This window comes from Xenopus tropicalis, chromosome 3 (genome assembly GCF_000004195.4).
Source record: "Xenopus tropicalis strain Nigerian chromosome 3, UCB_Xtro_10.0, whole genome shotgun sequence".
Classification (NCBI taxonomy): Eukaryota; Metazoa; Chordata; class Amphibia; order Anura; family Pipidae; genus Xenopus; species Xenopus tropicalis.
Genome location: NC_030679.2, coordinates 138,037,928 through 138,057,700, shown reverse-complemented (window position 1 = coordinate 138,057,700; position 19,773 = coordinate 138,037,928). Strand labels below are relative to the sequence as shown.

General features: G+C 48.4%; 1 protein-coding gene across 1 annotated transcript; it reads left to right on the top strand.

The window, feature by feature from the left end:
- Positions 1-151: 151 nt before the first annotated feature.
- Positions 152-18,529, top strand: keap1 (kelch like ECH associated protein 1). The gene is given in 6 exon segments (NM_001008023.1): positions 152-173; positions 4,645-5,572; positions 14,434-15,119; positions 17,093-17,298; positions 17,469-17,645; positions 17,827-18,529. Coding segments are annotated over 5 exon segments (1,842 nt in total). The 5' UTR covers positions 152-173; positions 4,645-5,029; the 3' UTR covers positions 18,057-18,529.
- Positions 18,530-19,773: the final 1,244 nt, after the last annotated feature.

The following is a 19,773-nucleotide window of genomic DNA, read 5'->3' as shown; positions in this document are numbered from 1 at the left end:
CTTTCTCCTCCCTTCAATAACAATAAAAAAAAAACCCACTTGTAAGCTCCGCCCCTAGTGGTGCGGACGTCATGGCCCCGCCCAGAGGCAGTGTGAGTGACGCGGGCTGCTGCTTAGTCACGGTGACTGCTCCAGAGCATGGCGGGGGCAGCTGGCAATCAGACCGGAGTCCGGTGAGACAAGGGGAAATGGCGGTGCGGGGCCCCGGGAAGTACCGGAGGGATTGGGGAGGCGGGGAGCTGGAACAGGAGAGGGGGCGAGCTGGAGGGATAAAGAGACGGGCGGACGGGAGGGGGCAGGAAGCAAGGGCCGGGGGGGAGTAGGTACTGACTGGGATGATATCATTGGCGAGTAAGGTAGCGCCAACCTGCTGCTCTCAAGCTCTCCCTGAACTACAACTGCCAGCAGCACCTAGGGGTGACTTGTAGCTCAGCAACAAGAGCTGAAGGGCTGGAGCGTAAAGCGCGGTGTGTGTGTCCTACAGGGGGGAATGGGGGACCAGACATGGAGAGAAGCGTAACCAGTGCCTCACACTCACAGCTGTATGTACACTCACTCTCACAGCTGTATGTACACTCACTCTCACAGCTGTATGTACACTCACTCTCACAGCTGTATGTACACTCACACTCACACAGCTGTATGTACACTCACTCACACACACAGCTGTATGTACACTCACTCACACACACAGCTGTATGTACACTCACTCTCACAGCTGTATGTACACTCACACTCACACAGCTGTATGTACACTCACTCACACACACAGCTGTATGTACACTCACTCTCACAGCTGTATGTACACTCACACAGCTGTATGTACACTCACTCTCACAGCTGTATGTACACTCACTCTCACAGCTGTATGTACACTCACTCTCACAGCTGTATGTACACTCACACTCACAGCTGTATGTACACTCACACTCACAGCTGTATGTACACTCACAGCTGTATGTACACTCACACTCACAGCTGTATGTACACTCACACTCACAGCTGTATGTACACTCACACTCACAGCTGTATGTACACTCACTCTCACAGCTGTATGTACACTCACTCTCACAGCTGTATGTACGCTCACTCTCACAGCTGTATGTACACTCACTCTCACAGCTGTATGTACACTCACTCTCACAGCTGTATGTACGCTCACTCTCACAGCTGTATGTACACTCACTCTCACAGCTGTATGTACGCTCACTCACACACACAGCTGTATGTACACTCACTCACACACACAGCTGTATGTACACTCACTCTCACAGCTGTATGTACACTCACTCTCACAGCTGTATGTACACTCACTCACACACACAGCTGTATGTACACTCACACACACAGCTGTATGTACACTCACTCTCACAGCTGTATGTACACTCACTCTCACAGCTGTATGTACGCTCACTCACACACACAGCTGTATGTACACTCACACTCACAGCTGTATGTACACTCACTCTCACAGCTGTATGTACACTCACTCTCACAGCTGTATGTACGCTCACTCTCACAGCTGTATGTACGCTCACTCACACACACAGCTGTATGTACACTCACACTCACAGCTGTATGTACACTCACACTCACAGCTGTATGTACACTCACTCTCACAGCTGTATGTACGCTCACTCACACACACAGCTGTATGTACACTCACTCACACACACAGCTGTATGTACACTCACTCACACACACAGCTGTATGTACACTCACTCACACACACAGCTGTATGTACACTCACTCACACACACAGCTGTATGTACACTCACTCACAGCTCTGTACCATGATATGTACACTCACACTACCCCATGGCATGCATACACAGGGCATGCGGTGTCACCCCCCCCCCACACACACACAATTACACCACTACATCTTTATACAGTGTAGGCAGCAGCAGTGCAAGTCGGCCCCCGCACTACCCCATGGCATCAACACACAGGGCAGGCAGTGCCAATCTCTCCTCTACACTCACTGACACCATGGCATATTTATACAGTGTAGGCAGCAGCAGTTTTACTCTGCCCCCTTACACACACACACACCTGTACCATAGCATGTATACACAGCACAGGTGCCAGTCCTCACACACACACACAGTGCCTTTGTGACCCGCATACACACAAGCAGTACAGTACTAGTTGTGACAGTGTTGGATACAAAGCAGAATACTCCCTTTAGAATGATTGGCTGCTGGGAGCGACACTTTGGGGCATACAGCTGCTCAGCCTTGCTTTCTTCCCAACTGGGTGACTGGGTGCCAAACTGCGCTTTATGGAAGGTGCAGCGCCTCTTGCCTGTGTATTAATCAGAACAACTTTGCTTTTGCCCTTATTTGAAAATGACTTTTAATACGTAGGGGAAACCACTGCCAGCCCTGCACCCAGTACAGTGGCACCCAGTACAGTGGCACCCAGTACAGTGGCACAGGTCTTCCCATTATTCAAGCCTATCATCAGTGCGAGGGTGCTGCCATACTGGGCTGCTTTAGTTGAGAGATGAGACACTTGTCGCACTTGTGTGCTAGAGTTAGAAGAGAGCGGAGGCTATCTCAGTTGTTGTGCTCTGAGGCTGGGTGTGAGTGGAGCCTAATGGCTTCCTGGCAGGCCTGTCCTGATTGGGGCAAAGTGGCACAGAGACCAGATAATAATGAGGTAGTGTATTCTCATTTGTGCCTATAGAAGGTTCTACACTAGGTCCCTGCAGATATTGCCCTGGCTGGACTCGAACCCAGGACCTCAGTGCTACAAAGCAGCTGTTACTTTTTTTTTTTTTTTTATACAAACTGAAATAGTGCCTTGTTACTCTCTGCCACATTAGATGTTCACGTTTCATATATTTGTGTGTTTGGAAAGTAAATCAACTAACCTTTTTTGTCTTGCCTACCTCTTAGTTAAAGGACACGTCAAACCACCCCCCCCAAAAAAAAATACTTTTTACCTTATAAAACAAATATGAGCAACTTTCCAATATGATTTTATTAAAAAGAGTTTAGTGCCTTAAAAGTTATTTGCAAACGTAATTGCCGTGGAAAGCCGCATTTGCTGTTGGTTATGATTTTTAAACAATGTTGCAAAAGGCAGTCTCTTCCAGAATAGACAGGTCTGCCGGCTGGCTTTGTGCTACATTGTTTCAGAAGTCAGAACCAGCAGGGCAGACAATGGCCAATTCTCAGCAACTTTTCGACCGGTCTTCATTTTTTTATCTTTTAAAGTTTTTGAATTATTTGCATTCATTTACTGCCTTTGCTCGGCTTTCAACGGGGGTCACTGACCCCGGCAGCCAAAAGACTATTACTCTGCGAGGCTACAGTTTTATTGTTGTTACTTTTATTTAACTTATTGTTATTTTTACTTATTTGTTCTGTTCAGCTCCACTACTCTTCATATAGTGGTCGCTCTCTCAAACCTCTCCCTGGTTACTAAGGTGAAATGGACTCTAGCAACCAGATTGCAGCTGAAATGTGAAACTGGAGAGCTTTGGAACAAAAAGTTAAGTAACAAACAATAAAAAATGAAGACCAATTGGAAATTGTCTCGGAATATCACTCTCGACATCATACTAAACCTTTGAGGTAGTTTTTTAGTATGATGTAGAGAGTGATATTTCGAGACAATTTCCAATTGGTCTTCATTTTTTATTATTTAACTTTTTGTTTCAAAGCTCTCCAGTTTCACGTTTCAGCAGCTATCTGGTTGCTAGAGTCCATTTCACCTTAGTAACCAGGGAGAAGATTGAGAGAGTGACCAATATACGAATAGTAGTGAAGCTGAACAGAAACATAAGTTATTTAACTTTTTGTTCAGCAGTTCTCTAGTTTATAGTTTTAGCAGCTATCTGGTTGCTAGGGTGCCAATTTCCTTAGCAACCAGGGATTGGTTTGAATGAGAGACTGATACATGAGTAGGAGAAGGCCTGAATAGAAAAAAAAGTTATCAAAAGTAACAATAACAATAACATTTTAGCCTCACAGAGCAATAGTTTTTGGCTGCCGGGGTCTCTAGTCTCACATTTCAGCAGCTATCTGGTTGCTAGAGTCCATTTCACCTTAGTAACCAGGGAGAGGTTTGAGAGAGTGACCAATATATGAATAGTAGTGAAGCTGAACAGAAAAATAAGTTTTTTAACTTTTTGTCCAGCAGCTCTCTAGTTTATAGTTTTAGCAGCTATTTGGTTGCTAGGGTCCAAATTACCTTAGCAACCAGGGAGTGGTTTGAATTAGAGACTGATACATGAGTAGGAGAGGGCCTGAAAAGAAAAAAAAGTTATCAAAAGTAACAATAACAGTAAAATTGTAGCCTCACAGAGCAATAGTTTTTGGCTGCCGGAGTCAGTGACCCCCATTTGAAAGTTGGAAAGAAGACAGAAGAAGAAGGCAAATAATGCAAAAACTATATAGGCAGTTTATCTTTGGTGCGACTAGCATGGGAACTGCTGCTGCTGAACGTAGGAGCATAAAGGGTGCTCTATTAACCCAAAATGGCTGCATTAATGCAATATTTACACGCCGCGCAGTGTGCCAGGTAAACATGGGATGTGTGTAAAGCAGTCATAACTCTATGGCGTCACTCGTTCTGGCACATTCCCGGCTAATCACAAGCAGCTTTCAACTTCTCTTCCTTCTTCCTCTCCAGGTATCAAACAGAAAATGAACTAGAAGGGCTCCTATTTGATCCCACCGACTCACCGTAGCCCGGGTTTGCTCCAGCAACATGCTCAACCCCTAGGCAGAGACTTTTATTTTTCATTTGCTAACCCCCCCCGTTAACCAAACGACCGGGATGGATTAAATCACTCCTGACTAGAGAATCTGGACAAACTGATATGGATTAAGTATCCGTAATATTTTTTTTTTTTCTGCGTGAAATAATTTATTGGTCTTTTTGACACATTTTTTTTGCACAGTTAATTTATTTTTTTAAAATATTTTTTTTAAAGAAAAATGGCAATAGGTTTGTTTTGAAGAAATCTTTTTGCCCCCTAATGATGCCCCGTTAGGCGTTTCCGACGGCAGCAGGAATGTACGCGACAGAGTGCCAGGCGGAAGTGACGCCCTCGCACAGCAATGGCAACCGGCAGTTTCAGTATAGCCTGGCCGACCACACCAACCAGGCCTTCCAGATTATGAACGAGCTCCGGCTGGGGCAGCAACTGTGCGACGTCAAGCTGAAGGTCAAGTACAACGACGTCCAGGATGAGTTTGTGGCCCACAAGATTGTGCTGGCGTCCAGCAGCCCCGTGTTCCGCGCCATGTTTACCAATGGCCTCCGGGAGTGCGGCATGGAGACCGTTACCATAGAGGGGGTTCACCCTAAAGTCATGCAGCGGCTTTTGGAGTTTGCCTACACAGCTAGCATTTCCGTGGGAGAGAAGTGCGTCATCCACGTCATGAACGGCGCCGTCATGTACCAGATGGACAGCGTGGTCAAGGCCTGCTGCGACTTTCTCATCCAGCAGCTTGACCCGAGTAACGCCATCGGCATAGCCACCTTTGCGGAGCAGATCGGATGCCACGAGTTGCACCAGAAGGCGCGGGAATATATATACATGCAATTCGGGGAGGTGAGTCAAATAACTGTATCAGGGCTTTAAAGGGGAGGTACACCTTTAAGTTAACTTTTAGTATGTAAGCAACTTTTCAATTGGTCTTCATTATTTATTTTTTTTGTGCCCTGTTTACCTGGCACGTGGCGTGTAAATATTGCATTAATGCTGCCATTTTGGCTTGATAGAACACCCTTTAGGCTCCTAAGTTCAGCAGCAGCAGTTCCGATGCTAGTCGCACCAAAGATGAGCTGCCTGTATCGTTTTTGAATTATTTGTCTTATTCCTCTGTCTCTTTCCAAAAAAAAAAAGGGGGCTCACTGACCCCGGCAGCCCAAAAACATTGCTCTGTGAAGCTACAGTTTTATTGTTATTACTTTTTATAGCTTATTGTTCAATTCAGGCTGTCCCCTATTCATATATCAGTGTCTTATTGAAACCACTCCTTGGTTGCTAAGGTAATTTGGACCCTAGCAACCGAATAGCTGCTGAAACTATAAACTAGAGAGCTGCTGAACAAAAAGTTAACAAGTAATAAAAAAATGAAGACCAATTGCAAATTGTCTCAGAGTAAAAGTTAACTCAAAGGTGAGCAGCCCCTTTAACATTTGGCAGATCCACGTAGCGCTGTGGTTTCCGTTCTGTGCTTTCCCCAATGCTTATTCATGGTGTTGTGCAAGGCGCTGAGCTGTTTGACCTTGAGACGCGAATGATAGGACTGAGGTCTGAGAACATAGCGTGTTAATCATCTTCCACAGAGACGAAAAACAAAATGTTAGTGGGTACAGGTGGGGCAAGTGGGTCTCACTGTTTTTGTAGCAATGAATGCTGAGAATTGGGGTGCTCTTGGGTGCAATGGAGTGCTGTGTGAAGTAAAAAAAAAGTTTGTCTGGGACACCCTAGAATCTTGTCAGGCAAGTACTGTGGCTGTGGGATAGCAGGTATAGTAGGGAGAGATGGTGCCTATAGTAGCAGTGGGGGGATAATAGCCTCTGGGAAGGGACTGGGGCTGTGGGATAGCAGGTATAGTAGGGAGAGATGGTGCCTATAGTAGCAGTGGGGGGATAATAGCCTCTGGGAAGGGACTGGGGCTGTGGGATAGCAGGTATAGTAGGGAGAGATGGTGCCTATAGTAGCAGTGGGGGGATAATAGCCTCTGGGAAGGGACTGGGGCTGTGGGATAGCAGGTATAGTAGGGAGAGATGGTGCCTATAGTAGCAGTGGGGGGATAATAGCCTCTGGGAAGGGACTGTGGCTGTGTGATAGCAGGTGTAGTAGGGAGAGATGGTGCCTATAGTAGCAGTGGGATAATAGCCTCTGGGAAGGGACTGTGGCTGTGGGATAGCAGGTATAGTAGGGAGAGATGGTGCCTATAGTAGCAGTGGGGGGGGGGTAATAGCCTCTGGGAAGGGACTGGGGCTATGGGATAGCAGGTATAGTAGGGAGAGATGGTGCCTATAGTAGCAGTGGGGGGATAATAGTCTCTGGGAAGGGACACTGGGCTGTGGGATAGCAGGTATAGTAGGGAGAGATGGTGCCTATAGTAGCAGTGGGGGGGATAATAGCCTCTGGGAAGGGACTGAGGCTGTGGGATAGCAGGTATAGTAGGGAGAGATGGTGCCTATAGTAGCAGTGGGGGGATAATAGCTTCTGGGAAGGGACTGTGGCTGTGGGATAGCAGGTATAGTAGGGAGAGATGGTGCCTATAGTAGCAGTGGGGGGATAATAGCCTCTGGGAAGGGACTGTGGCTGTGGGATAGCAGGTATAGTAGGGAGAGATGTGGTGCCTATAGTAGCAGTGGGGGGATAATAGCCTCTGGGAAGGGACTGTGGCTGTGGGATAGCAGGTATAGTAGGGAGAGATGGTGCCTATAGTAGCAGTGGGGGGGATAATAGCCTCTGGGAAGGGACTGTGGCTGTGGGATAGCAGGTATAGTAGGGAGAGATGGTGCCTATAGTAGCAGTGGGGGGATAATAGCCTCTGGGAAGGGACTGGGGCTGTGGTATAGCAGGTATAGTAGGGAGAGATGGTGCCTATAGTAGCAGTGGGGGGATAATAGCCTCTGGGAAGGGACTGGGGCTGTGGGATAGCAGGTATAGTAGGGAGAGATAGTGCCTATAGTAGCAGTGGGGGGATAATAGCCTCTGGGAAGGGACTGTGGGATAGCAGGTATAGTAGGGAGAGATGGTGCCTATAGTAGCAGTGGGGGATAATAGCCTCTGGGAAGGGACTGGGGCTGTGGGATAGCAGGTATAGTAGGGAGAGATGGTGCCTAAAGTAGCAGTGGGGGATAATAGCCTCTGGGAAGGGACTGTGGCTGTGGGATAGCAGGTATAGTAGGGAGAGATGGTGCCTATAGTAGCAGTGGGATAATAGCTTCTGGGAAGGGACTGGGGCTGTGGGATAGCAGGTATAGTAGGGAGAGATGGTGCCTATAGTAGCAGTGGGGGGATAATAGCCTCTGGGAAGGGACTGGGGCTGTGGGATAGCAGGTATAGTAGGGAGAGATGGTGCCTATAGTAGCAGTGGGGGGATAATAGCCTCTGGGAAGGGACTGGGGCTGTGGGATAGCAGGTATAGTAGGGAGAGATGGTGCCTATAGTAGCAGTGGGGGGATAATAGCCTCTGGGAAGGGACTGGGGCTGTGGGATAGCAGGTATAGTAGGGAGAGATGGTGCCTATAGTAGCAGTGTGGGGATAATAGCCTCTGGGAAGGGACTGGGGCTGTGGGATAGCAGGTATAGTAGGGAGAGATGGTGCCTATAGTAGCTGTGGGGGGATAGTAGCCTCTGGGAAGGGACTGTGGGTTCAGTGAATGCAGTATATTTTGAGCAAGGTCCTGATATGAAATTGTGACTTATTTGCCTGTCCCCTGAAACCTATAGAGTAAACCCATGCGAGTCAGTGAACTGTACGACTGAGCGAGTGGTATGTACGTGATGGAATTCGTGCAGAGACCTATATGCGTGACCTTAGCTAGTTTAGAACACATGTCGGTGCATAGAAACCCAGTACTTTCTCCCTTGCTCAGAGTAATGGAAAGCTGCAGGGTGCAACCTTTATGGTGCAAGGGACTGATAACCCCGAGTCGGTTCAAACAGCCCAGATACAGAACTGCACAGTCATAACCCAACTGATAGACGAGACTGGAGTCCATTTAAAGTGATACTGACGTGTTTGTCTCACTGATAAACATCATCTTGGTATCGGTAGCGGGGAAGGAGCCTATTATAAAGGTTTAGAGGCCCTAAAGGCTGGAGCTAATAAATTGGACTGAACCCGAGTGCAGTGTTGCTGGCGAGACGTGACTGCCGGTCTCATGATTGCCAGGCACATAGTAACTCACATGGTTCTGCCGGAGATTCGCTCATTCACATTATTACTTGCCCACCCCAGCTGGAGCTGGCCCCTTACCCATCATGCATAAATGATAATTAAAAGGGTTCTTTAATGAGTATTTTGTTTCTCCGAGAGACGATCGCTGAAGGAACAATGCTGAGAGCTGCAACAGAGCAGAAAGTGGGTATCACAGGGCTGTGTGCGCTGAGCCATTGGATCCCATTGTTCCCATTCTCCTTTGATTGCAGCACTTCCATAGCTGTACTAAAACCCGATGCAGAGTCCCTTTCACTGTAACGCTGCCTGGTACCTGTCACTGATGCCCTTTTATCCCTTTGTGTGGGGGCAAGCAGGCCATGGTCAGACTGGGGGTTGAAGGGCCCACCACGGGTTCCCCCACACCCCCCTGTGTTGGGGACGAAGATCTGTTGCCCAGGGAGCTCTGGTGGGATCTGGTCTGGCCCTGTGGGTCCCACCAGGTCAGTCCAGTCCGACCCTGGCCATGCCAGTTCTTTCTGTGCCCTTGTCTGTGTGTATCCATAGGAACGGTGCCTGTCCCTTTCTGCACTGCTGGTTCTGGCTCGTGAAAAAAATATGGCAGAAGTTTAGTGAATGAATGTTGTTGTTACATTATGTTTGCTTCTTAAGTAAATTGTACTGGGGAAACCAGAGGCCTAATTGCAGTGCCCCCCCCCCCGCCTGTATGGGGTATTAATCACATGACTGGTAGTATTAGAAGTGCGTGTTTCTAATCAAACCCAGCCGTCCCCCTGCTGCCTGCTGAGTCATTGCCTCCTGCTGCACTGGAATTTGCTCTGTGGAACCAGAGGTCGGGCTGTGTAGGAATTGCATAACCGGGCCCACAGTTCTGACCCAGTAGCACTTGTGCAATCAAATAATCTGTAAATAAGTCCAAAAATCCAATATATGACAGCAAATATCTGCCTGACATATTGGAACTACCCAGTAGGGATGTGTGTGCCGGCCCTGGACTCAGGCTGAAAAATAGGCCCCTGCTTATTGTATGGGTGGGTGTGGCTTATTGTGATCCTGGGCTCCTGAAAGCTGCCCTTTTTTTTATTGGTGGGATAGTAATTATAAAGTCCGCCCTGGGCCATCATCGGAAACTTTGGGGCCCGGTACAAGTTATTTATATGGGGCCCCCCACGAACACAAGTGCACTGTGCCACGATTTTGGCACAGTGTGTGCATTATAAACAGCTGATGTACTATATAGCAAGCAGCTCATGGAAAGAGTTTTATTAATTCATGTGCTAATTAATGGGCAGTTCATTAACAGTCAGTGGAGTTTGCCCTAAGTTTAATCTCCTTCCTGCCCCTGCTCTGTGCTGGCATTGCTTGATATGAAAGTTACTGCATAAGTTTACAGCCCCAATACAGGTATGGGACCTGTTATCCAGAATGCTCCGGACCTGGGGTTTTCCGGATAAGGGATCTTTCCGTTGCTTGGATCTCCAAAAATTATGTAAATATTGAATAAACCCAATAGGGCTGTTCTGCCCCCAATAAGGGGTAATTATATCTTAGTTGGGATCAAGTACAGGTACTGTTTTATTATTACAGAGAAAAGGGAATCATTTAACCATGAAATAAACCCAATAGGGCTGTTCTGCCCCCAATAAGGGGTAATTATATCTTAGTTGGGATCAAGTACAGGTACTGTTTTATTATTACAGAGAAAAGGGAATCATTTAACCATGAAATAAACCCAATAGGGCTGTTCTACCCCCAATAAGGGGTAATTATATCTTAGTTGGGATCAAGTACAGGTACTGTTTTATTATTACAGAGAAAAGGGAATCATTTAACCATGAAATAAACCCAATAGGGCTGTTCTGCCCCCAATAAGGGGTAATTATATCTTAGTTGGGATCAAGTACAGGTACTGTTTTATTATTACAGAGAAAAAAGAAAACAATTTTAAAAATTAGAATTATTTGCTGATAATGGAGTCTATGGGAGATGGCCTTTCTGGATAACGGGTTTCCGGATAATGGATCCCATACCTGTAACTAGTACGTAGTAGTTGATAAAAAGAGTAAAAGTAATACTTTGTGCTAATAAGTCAGTCTTTTCATTGGGGGTCAGTAGAGTTTCTTTAAAAATAACATAATTTTTATAGGGATGCACCAAATCCAGGATTCAGTTCCAGATTCGGCAAGATTCAGCCTTTTTCAGTAGGATTCGGCCAAATCCTCGGTCCTAGGCGACCGGAATCTGAATCCTTGAAGTCACGTGACTTTTTGTCACACAAACACGGAAGTTGGACATTTTTAGCTGCATGCACAGCACTCTTTAACCCTTCCGTATCCTGATTTACATATGTAACATGTCGGTTCGGTATTGGGCTAAATGCTTTACGATGGATTCGGGGTTCGGTGCATCCCTAAAGTGTGCACAGTTCCACAGCTGAAACTTCATGTAGGAGATGCTGATATAACTCATTAAATAGCTCCCAATATAAACAACTGATGTTACTCTGCTGCGCTGCAAGTTGGAGTGATATCCCCCCCCTCACCCCCAGCAGCCAATCAGCAGAACAATGGGAAGGGAGCAAGATAGCAGCTCCCAGTAGGTATCAGAATAGCACTCAATAGTAAGAAATCCAAGTCCGGCTTGGGACTCCTCCAGTTACATGGGAGTAGGAGAAACAATAGGTTAGCTGAAAGCAGTTCTAATGTTTAGCGCTGGCTCCTTCTGTTCTGTTCCTCCTGGGACATGGGAAGAAAATAAACACAAGGACTAAGAAAGGGTTATCCGCTGTGGGTGCCAGTATGACTTTCCTTGGGGGGCCCTAAGTCTTGGGTGGGGGCTCTAGTCTGAAATGTAGATGAGACTGGGTATGAGCTTTTACACCCCTAGATATTCCTCATACTATTGCTGTGCACCTCGTGTCCGCTGTGTTCCCACATGCCTGCAACCTCCATTCCTCAATTGTGAAGTGATGGATTCTGGGATTCCTATGAACTCTGTGCCCCACCCACTACAGAGAATGGGTGATTGGACCACTACATGTCGGCGCTCTGTGTGTGTGTGTGTGTGTGTAAATGTTACAACCCAATTAGTAATAGAAGAGCTAGTTTTTACCCGTTTATTCTTTTAAAGGGGAAGTTAAACGTCCCTAGCAACATTCCATGTAATTGAGAACATAGTATTATATTCTAGCCAAAAGGGGGAATTTTTCTAGGTGACGCTCCCTGAGAATGCAGTTTGGGAGTACAAAGCCACTTGTGCATCAGTTCTGTGCCTCGGGTCACATAGGGACACTGACAAGCAGCATCTTATGCAAGCGAGAAAGAGCTAGAATGTGAGAGGCAAACACACAGGAATCCTGCTGAGTCACAGTGACCAGGGCCGAGGGTGCCGGTTCTGCTCAGCTGAGTATAGATCTGGGCATTGATTAGGTGCACGCAATTGGGTGTATGGGGAAATATGGCGCTGGGAGGATAACGTGTACAAATGTCATTTATATGCATCCTCGGTGCTGCTCCTCGGTTGTACTGACCCAGCTGGGCATACAGAAGCCCAACATCAGTCTGTTTCACATGGGTATTTTATTATAGATTCAAATTTGGGATCTAGGGTCGGACTGGGCCAGTGGGACACTGGAAATAAATCCCAGTGGGGATCCCGCCAACCCCGACCCTATGCCTGCCTGCCCTTCCCCTGATCACTGAAAAAAAAAAAAAATGTAAGGTGCGTGCTTGGGTGGTGAGGGGCTGGTGGTGGGGGCCCCATTGAGGGTGTAGGGGCCCCTGGGATACCAGCCCTGGTGGGCTTCTCACAACCCAGTCTGACCCTGCCTGAATTCAATGCATACCTTTTGTGATTTGCCCACCCTCCTATTCCTTTTTAAGGTGCTAGAACAGCAGCTTGGCATTTGGATGGGTAAGGAGTGGGGAGTCCATGGGTGCCTCCCTGTTGGAGTTGGTGGGCAGTTTTAGAAATGCTGTTATTTCCCATGTTCCCTCGCTCTGACCCCTTATCTCTCCCACGTTCCCCCGTCTGACCCCTTATCTCTCCCACGTTCCCTCGCTCTGACCCCTCTTCTCACCCATGTTCCCTCGCTCTGTACCCTTATCTCTCCCACGTTCCCTCGCTTTAACCCCTCTTCTTGCCCACATTCTCCACTCTGACCCCTCTTCTCTCCCACGTTCCCTCACTCTGACCCCTCTGCTCTCCCACGTTTCCTCACTCTGACCCCTCTGCTCTCCCACGTTTCCTCACTCTGACCCCTCTGCTCTCCCACGTTTCCTCGCTCTGACTCCTCTGCTCTCCCACGTTCCCTCACTCTGACCCCTCTACTCTCCCACGTTCCCTCGCTCTGACCCCTCTGCTCTCCCACATTCCCTCGCTCTGACCCCTCTGCTCTCCCACATTCCCTCGCTCTGACTCTTCTTGTCTCCCGCGTTCCCTCGCTCTGACCCCTCTTCTCGCCCACGTTCCCTCGCTCTGACCCCTCTTCTCTCCCACATTCCCTCGCTCTGACTCTTCTTGTCTCCCGCGTCCCCTCTTCTCTCTTGCGTTCCCTCGCTCTGACCCCTCATCTCTCCCACATTCCCTCGCTCTGACCCCTCTTCTCTCCCACATTCCCTCGCTCTGACCCCTCTTCTCTCCCACATTCCCTCGCTCTGACCCCTCTTCTCACCCATGTTCCCTCGCTTTGACCCCTTTTCTTGCCCACATTCTCCACTCTGACCCCTCTTCTCTCCCATGTTCCCTCGCTCTGACCCCTCTTCTCACCCATGTTCCCTCGCTTTGACCCCTTTTCTTGCCCACATTCTCCACTCTGACCCCTCTTCTCTCCCATGTTCCCTCACTCTGACCCCTCTGCTCTCCCACGTTCCCTCGCTCTGACCCCTCTTCTCTCCCACGTTCCCTCGCTCTGACCCCTCTACTTGCCCACATTCTCCACTCTGACCCCTCTTCTCTCCCACGTTCCCTCACTCTGACCCCTCTGCTCTCCCACGTTCCCTCGCTCTGACCCCTCTACTTGCCCATGTTCCCTCACTCTGACCCCTCTTCTCTCCCACGTTCCCTCGCTCTGACCCCTCTTCTTGCCCACGTTCCCTCGCTCTGACCCCTCTTCTCTCCCACGTTCCCTCGCTCTGACTCCTCTTGTCTCCTGCGTTCCCTCGCTCTGACCCCTCATCTCTCCCACATTCCCTCGCTCTGACCCTCCATCTCTCCCACATTCCCTCGCTCTGACCCTCCATCTCTCCCACATTCCCTCGCTCTGACCCTCCATCTCTCCCACATTCCCTCGCTCTGACCCCTCATCTCTCCCACATTCCCTCGCTCTGACCCTCCATCTCTCCCACATTCCCTCGCTCTGACCCCTCATCTCTCCCACATTCCCTCGCACTGACTCCTCTTGTCTCCTGCGTTCCCTCGCTCTGACCCCTCTTCTTGCCCACGTTCCCTCGCTCTGACCCCTCTTCTTGCCCACGTTCCCTCGCTCTGACCCCTCTTCTCGCCCACGTTCCATCGCTCTAACCCCTCTTCTCTCCTGTTTCAGGTTGCCAAGCAGGAGGAGTTCTTTAACCTGTCCAGTTGCCAGCTGGTGAACCTCGTAAGCCGGGATGAGCTGAATGTGCGATGTGAGTCGGAGGTTTTTCACGCCTGTATAAACTGGGTCAAATACGACTGTGAGAACAGGCGGCCGTACATTCAGGCACTGTTGCGGGCGGTGCGGTGCCACTCCCTGACGCCCAACTTCTTACAGCTGCAACTCCAGCGCTGTGAGATACTCAAAGGGGACTCTCGCTGTCAGGACTACCTGTCTCAGATCTTCCAGGACCTTACTCTCCATAAACCCACTCTGCCTCTCCAGGGGCGCATCCCCAATGTCCCTCAGTTCATTTACGTGGCAGGAGGATATTATCGGCAGTCCCTCAGTTTTCTCGAGGCTTACAACCCGGTCGACGGGGAATGGCTGACCCTGGCTTCCTTGGAGATGCCCAGGAGCGGCCTTGCAGGTTGTGTTTTGGGGGGCCTCTTCTATGCTGTGGGAGGCCGAAATAATGCCCCCGACTGCAATAAAGACTCTGGTGCCCTGGACTGCTACAATCCCATGAACAACCAGTGGTCACCATGTGCTGCCATGAGTGTGCCTAGGAACAGGGTAGGCGCTGGCGTCATCGACGGGCAGATCTATGCAGTGGGAGGATCTCATGGATGTCTCCATCACAACAGTGTGGAAAGGTGAGCCTATTCAGGGTGCCAGGATCACAGTTGGACGGGTGGTCATTGCCAGTGGGTAGAATGGGGTCCTAAAGGGGGCAAGGGTGTTTAAAAGAATTTTACTGCAGGGCCAATGTCCGCAGGGCTTGTAATAAATTAGCCTGCAAACTTTGGCTAGTGGGAGCCTTCCCCGTACTGTATCAGGGCCTGGGACTGATTTGCACCGTGTCAGCTTGTTCTCTCACTCAGGGACCGTGGTTATGCACAGTGTATTTAGGAACAGCCGCTCAGGGCTCTCTGTAACCTTCTCCGCCCACTGGAAAGCCTCAGACTTCCAAACATAGCTGTAGGCTCTCTCCAGGTCCTGGCACTGGGCTTGCAGTGTTTATACGTGCGGGTACAGTGCCAGCTTTCTGCTGAGTAGAACCAAAGATTTATGGCCAGAAAAGGCCATGCAGGGCTGATTGTAGAAAATACATTCTGGTACGTCCTGGGGTTGAGGATTGTGCCAGTTATACAGCTAATGCCAGAATAGCTCTGCCCTGGGGTAAAAATAGACATTGCTGGGCCCAGCTATTATTTATAAAGTAGGACTGTCAAACTCATGGCCCTACTATACCTGCTATCCCACAGCCCCAGTCCCTTCCCAGAGGCTATTATCCCACTGCTAATATAGGCACCATCTCTCCCTACTATACCTGCTATCCCCCAGTCCCTTCCCAGAGGCTATTATCCCACTGCTACTATAGGCACCATCTCTCCCTACTATACCTGCTATCCCACAGTCCCTTCCCAGAGGCTATTATCCCACTGCTACTATAGGCACCATCTCTCCCTACTATACCTGCTATCCCACAGCCCCAGTCCCTTCCCAGGGGCTATTATCCCCCACTGCTACTATAGGCACCATCTCTCCCTACTATACCTGCTATCCCACAGCCCCAGTCCCTTCCCAGGGGCTATTATCCCCCCACTGCTACTATAGGCACCATCTCTCCCTACTATACCTGCTATCCCACAGCCCCAGTCCCTTCCCAGAGGCTATTATCCCCCCACTGCTACTATAGGCACCATCTCTCCCTACTATACCTGCTATCCCACAGCCCCAGTCCCTTCCCAGGGGCTATTATCCCCCCACTGCTACTATAGGCACCATCTCTCCCTACTATACCTGCTATCCCACAGCCCCAGTCCCTTCCCAGAGGCTATTATCCCCCCACTGCTACTATAGGCACCATCTCTCCCTACTATACCTGCTATCCCACAGCCCCAGTCCCTTCCCAGAGGGTATTATCCCCCCCACTGCTACTATAGGCACCATCTCTCCCTACTATACCTGCTATCCCACAGCCCCAGTCCCTTACCAGAGGCTATTATCTCCCCACTGCTACTATAGGCACCATCTCTCCCTACTATACCTGCTATCCCACAGCCCCAGTCCCTTCCCAGAGGCTATTATCCCACTGCTACTATAGGCACCATCTCTCCCTACTATACCTGCTATCCCACAGCCCCAGTCCCTTCCCAGAGGCTATTATCCCCCCACTGCTACTATAGGCACCATCTCTCCCTACTATACCTGCTATCCCACAGCCCCGGTCCCTTCCCAGAGGCTATTATCCCACTGCTACTATAGGCACTATCTCTCCCTACTATACCTGCTATCCCACAGCCCCAGTCCCTTCCCAGAGGCTATTATCCCCCACTGCTACTATAGGCACCATCTCTCCCTACTATACCTGCTATCCCACAGCCCCAGTCCCTTCCCAGAGGCTATTATCCCCCACTGCTACTATAGGCACCATCTCTCCCTACTATACCTGCTATCCCACAGCCCCAGTCCCTTCCCAGAGGCTATTATCCCCCCCACTGCATCTCTCCCTACTATACCCAAGTGACTGATATTTGTACTACATAGTGATCGCTCAGCAATATTGGCACACAGGTGCTTGCAGGCTTTGTTGGAACCTTACACACCTTTCCTTTGCTCCCAGATATGACCCAGAGAGAGATGAGTGGCACATGGTATCGCCAATGAAGACTCGACGAATCGGAGTGGGAGTGGCCGTACTGAACAGGCTGCTGTATGCAGTTGGTGGGTTTGATGGAACAAACAGGCTGAATTCAGCAGAGTGTTATTATCCAGAGACAGACGAGTGGAAGGACATTGCCTCTATGAACATTGTGCGCAGTGGAGCAGGTAAGAGGCTTAAATATCCCATAAAAGCTTCATTAAGACCCATGAAGTGATCCACAGAATAAATATCTTGGTATAAACCAAATGAATATTAGCCAAGTACAAATAAAAACAAATATCTGTGTGTTATTTACTGAATGATCTCTATATACGCACAATGTTTTATTATCAAGGGGCCTGTGCGCTCGATACCAGTGTGTACGCTATGGGTGGCTATGATGGAACCGACCAGCTAAATAGTGTTGAGCGATACGACGTGGAGAAAGATGACTGGACTTTTGTGGCACCCATGAGACACCGTAGAAGTGCGCTGGGGGTGACTGTACACCAGGGAAAGATCTACGTGCTTGGTAATTTGCCTTGGGTTTATGGTTATCACTATAAATATCTCTGCAGTTAACCTTGTCTACGTTAGAACCCTGTGCTCTTGAAGGAGGAGTAGAATAACCACCTACTTCTTTAATGCCGTATAAATTACACCTATAATCAGAGCTATATATTGAATTTTCACTTTCCTTCTATGCACATTAGGTGGCTATGACGGAAGCACGTTCCTCGATGGCGTGGAGTGCTACAACCCAGCCACAGACACGTGGACAGAGGTGACGCAAATGACGTCCGGACGCAGCGGCGTGGGCGTGGCCATCACCATGGAACCCTGCCGCAAACAGCCGTGTGGGGGAGGCCTTTTCCCAGAGAGGGTAAAAGATGGAAGCCACGACAAGAAGAAATGTTGCTTCTCTTCACACACCAAAAAATAATGAAGTTCAGGAATAAGCACGGAAAAAAAAGATGATTTATGAATCTGTGGAAATTCAGTGTTATAGCAATGGGACACGGACGAAAGGACCGCTAGGTGCAATGGAGCCAACTTATCGTTAAGGGCAAGTTATTTTTATTTTGTGGCAAGCGTATATTTAGCAAATATATCTCCCTTTTCAGAGGAACAACACTGAGCCTTTTTATTTGTTGTTGTTGCGGAGATTGCTGTAATGGAATAAACAACATGGCTACCCTTCGGCCTCTCCTCCACCTGTGACCTCACGGAGAAGCCTGCTGAATGGATTGTACAGTTCTATTGCAATAATTACCAATTTGGGTGGTAAATATGTACATATATAAATTATTCTTGGTTTCCTATCTGCTTGCGGTTCCCTACCTCCCTGCTGATTACGGGGGAAGATTTGTCTGATCTACATGTTTTTAATTATTAAAGATTGGACAGATGCGCAAATGATAGGATTATGGATTTATTTCTCATTGGAATGCATTGCCTCATTTTATTTCCCTTCATTTGAAATTCTGATAAGCAACTTTAAACCCCCAGTCATCACATGCTTCCTTCCCCCATATGTAATAAAAGGCACTAAGTTTGCCCAGGAGCAGTCACCCATAGCAACCAATTAGCAGCAAGCATTTACTGGTCACCTATTTAGAAGCCATTCTCTTATTGGTTGCTATTGGTTACTGCTCCTGGGCAAACTTAGTGACTTTAATTGCATATGTGTCTTTTATAACCCCCTTTGTATCTTATACTGGTTTTTATGCTTTACCGTAAAGGCACAAGTTTAGAAGCAATACATACAGATGCCCTATTTATACCAAATCATTGGGTCTAAATCAGGCACATACAGTGGCCTACGGGCCAGCAGCTCTGACACAAATCAGCAAAGGAAGGGCAGTTGGTGGGCATTTGTGTGTTCTAATCTCCATATACCAGACAGTAAATAGTGGCCCATATAGTGGCAACATGGTTTAGTTCTCATGTGACTTTATTCTTGTTATTACATCTGAGACAGGGACAAATGAATCCCATAAGCAGCATCACTATATAGTGGGGTAAACACAGCGCCTCCCCCTGGGCAGTAGAGGTCACTGATATTGACTGGCAGTTGTTGCAGATCTAAAATCTCCAGCAGTCACCTGTGGGGGGAGGGTTTTGGGAGTTGTAGTCCCTCAACTGCTGAAGCTCCCAAGGTAGCCTGAGTGAACTTTGGGCTATCAGACCTGCAGCTGTGGCTGGGCACTAGAGCTGCCATTGTTGGGTTTAAATGGGTTATTCTATACACATACTCTGTGCTGGATATACCATCAGATATCTGCAATATTCATTTGAGGGCCCAGTAAGCAGCAGAATTCTCTTTAGCAGAAGTGGGTAATTAATACTGTCTCTGTTACAGCCGCCAATCTGGTCTGTCATGTCTGATTCATTTAAATGTTAAATAACAGCACTTAATGATATATTAGTTATGTATTTGGTGGAGCGGCCTGAGCATTTTGACATCCACAGCAAATTGCAAAGGAGATCTTTTTATGGGAGTGAGGCAACCCCTGGGATTTGTTCTTTGTATGTTGGCCTCTTGGAAGACTAAAAGTGGACAGGGACAGTAGAGAGCCTTTCCCATGGGTTCCCCACATAGAGAGCCATGCGTATGTGACGTAGGTGAGCTCTTGCTAATAGGAGATATGCAGAGAAGC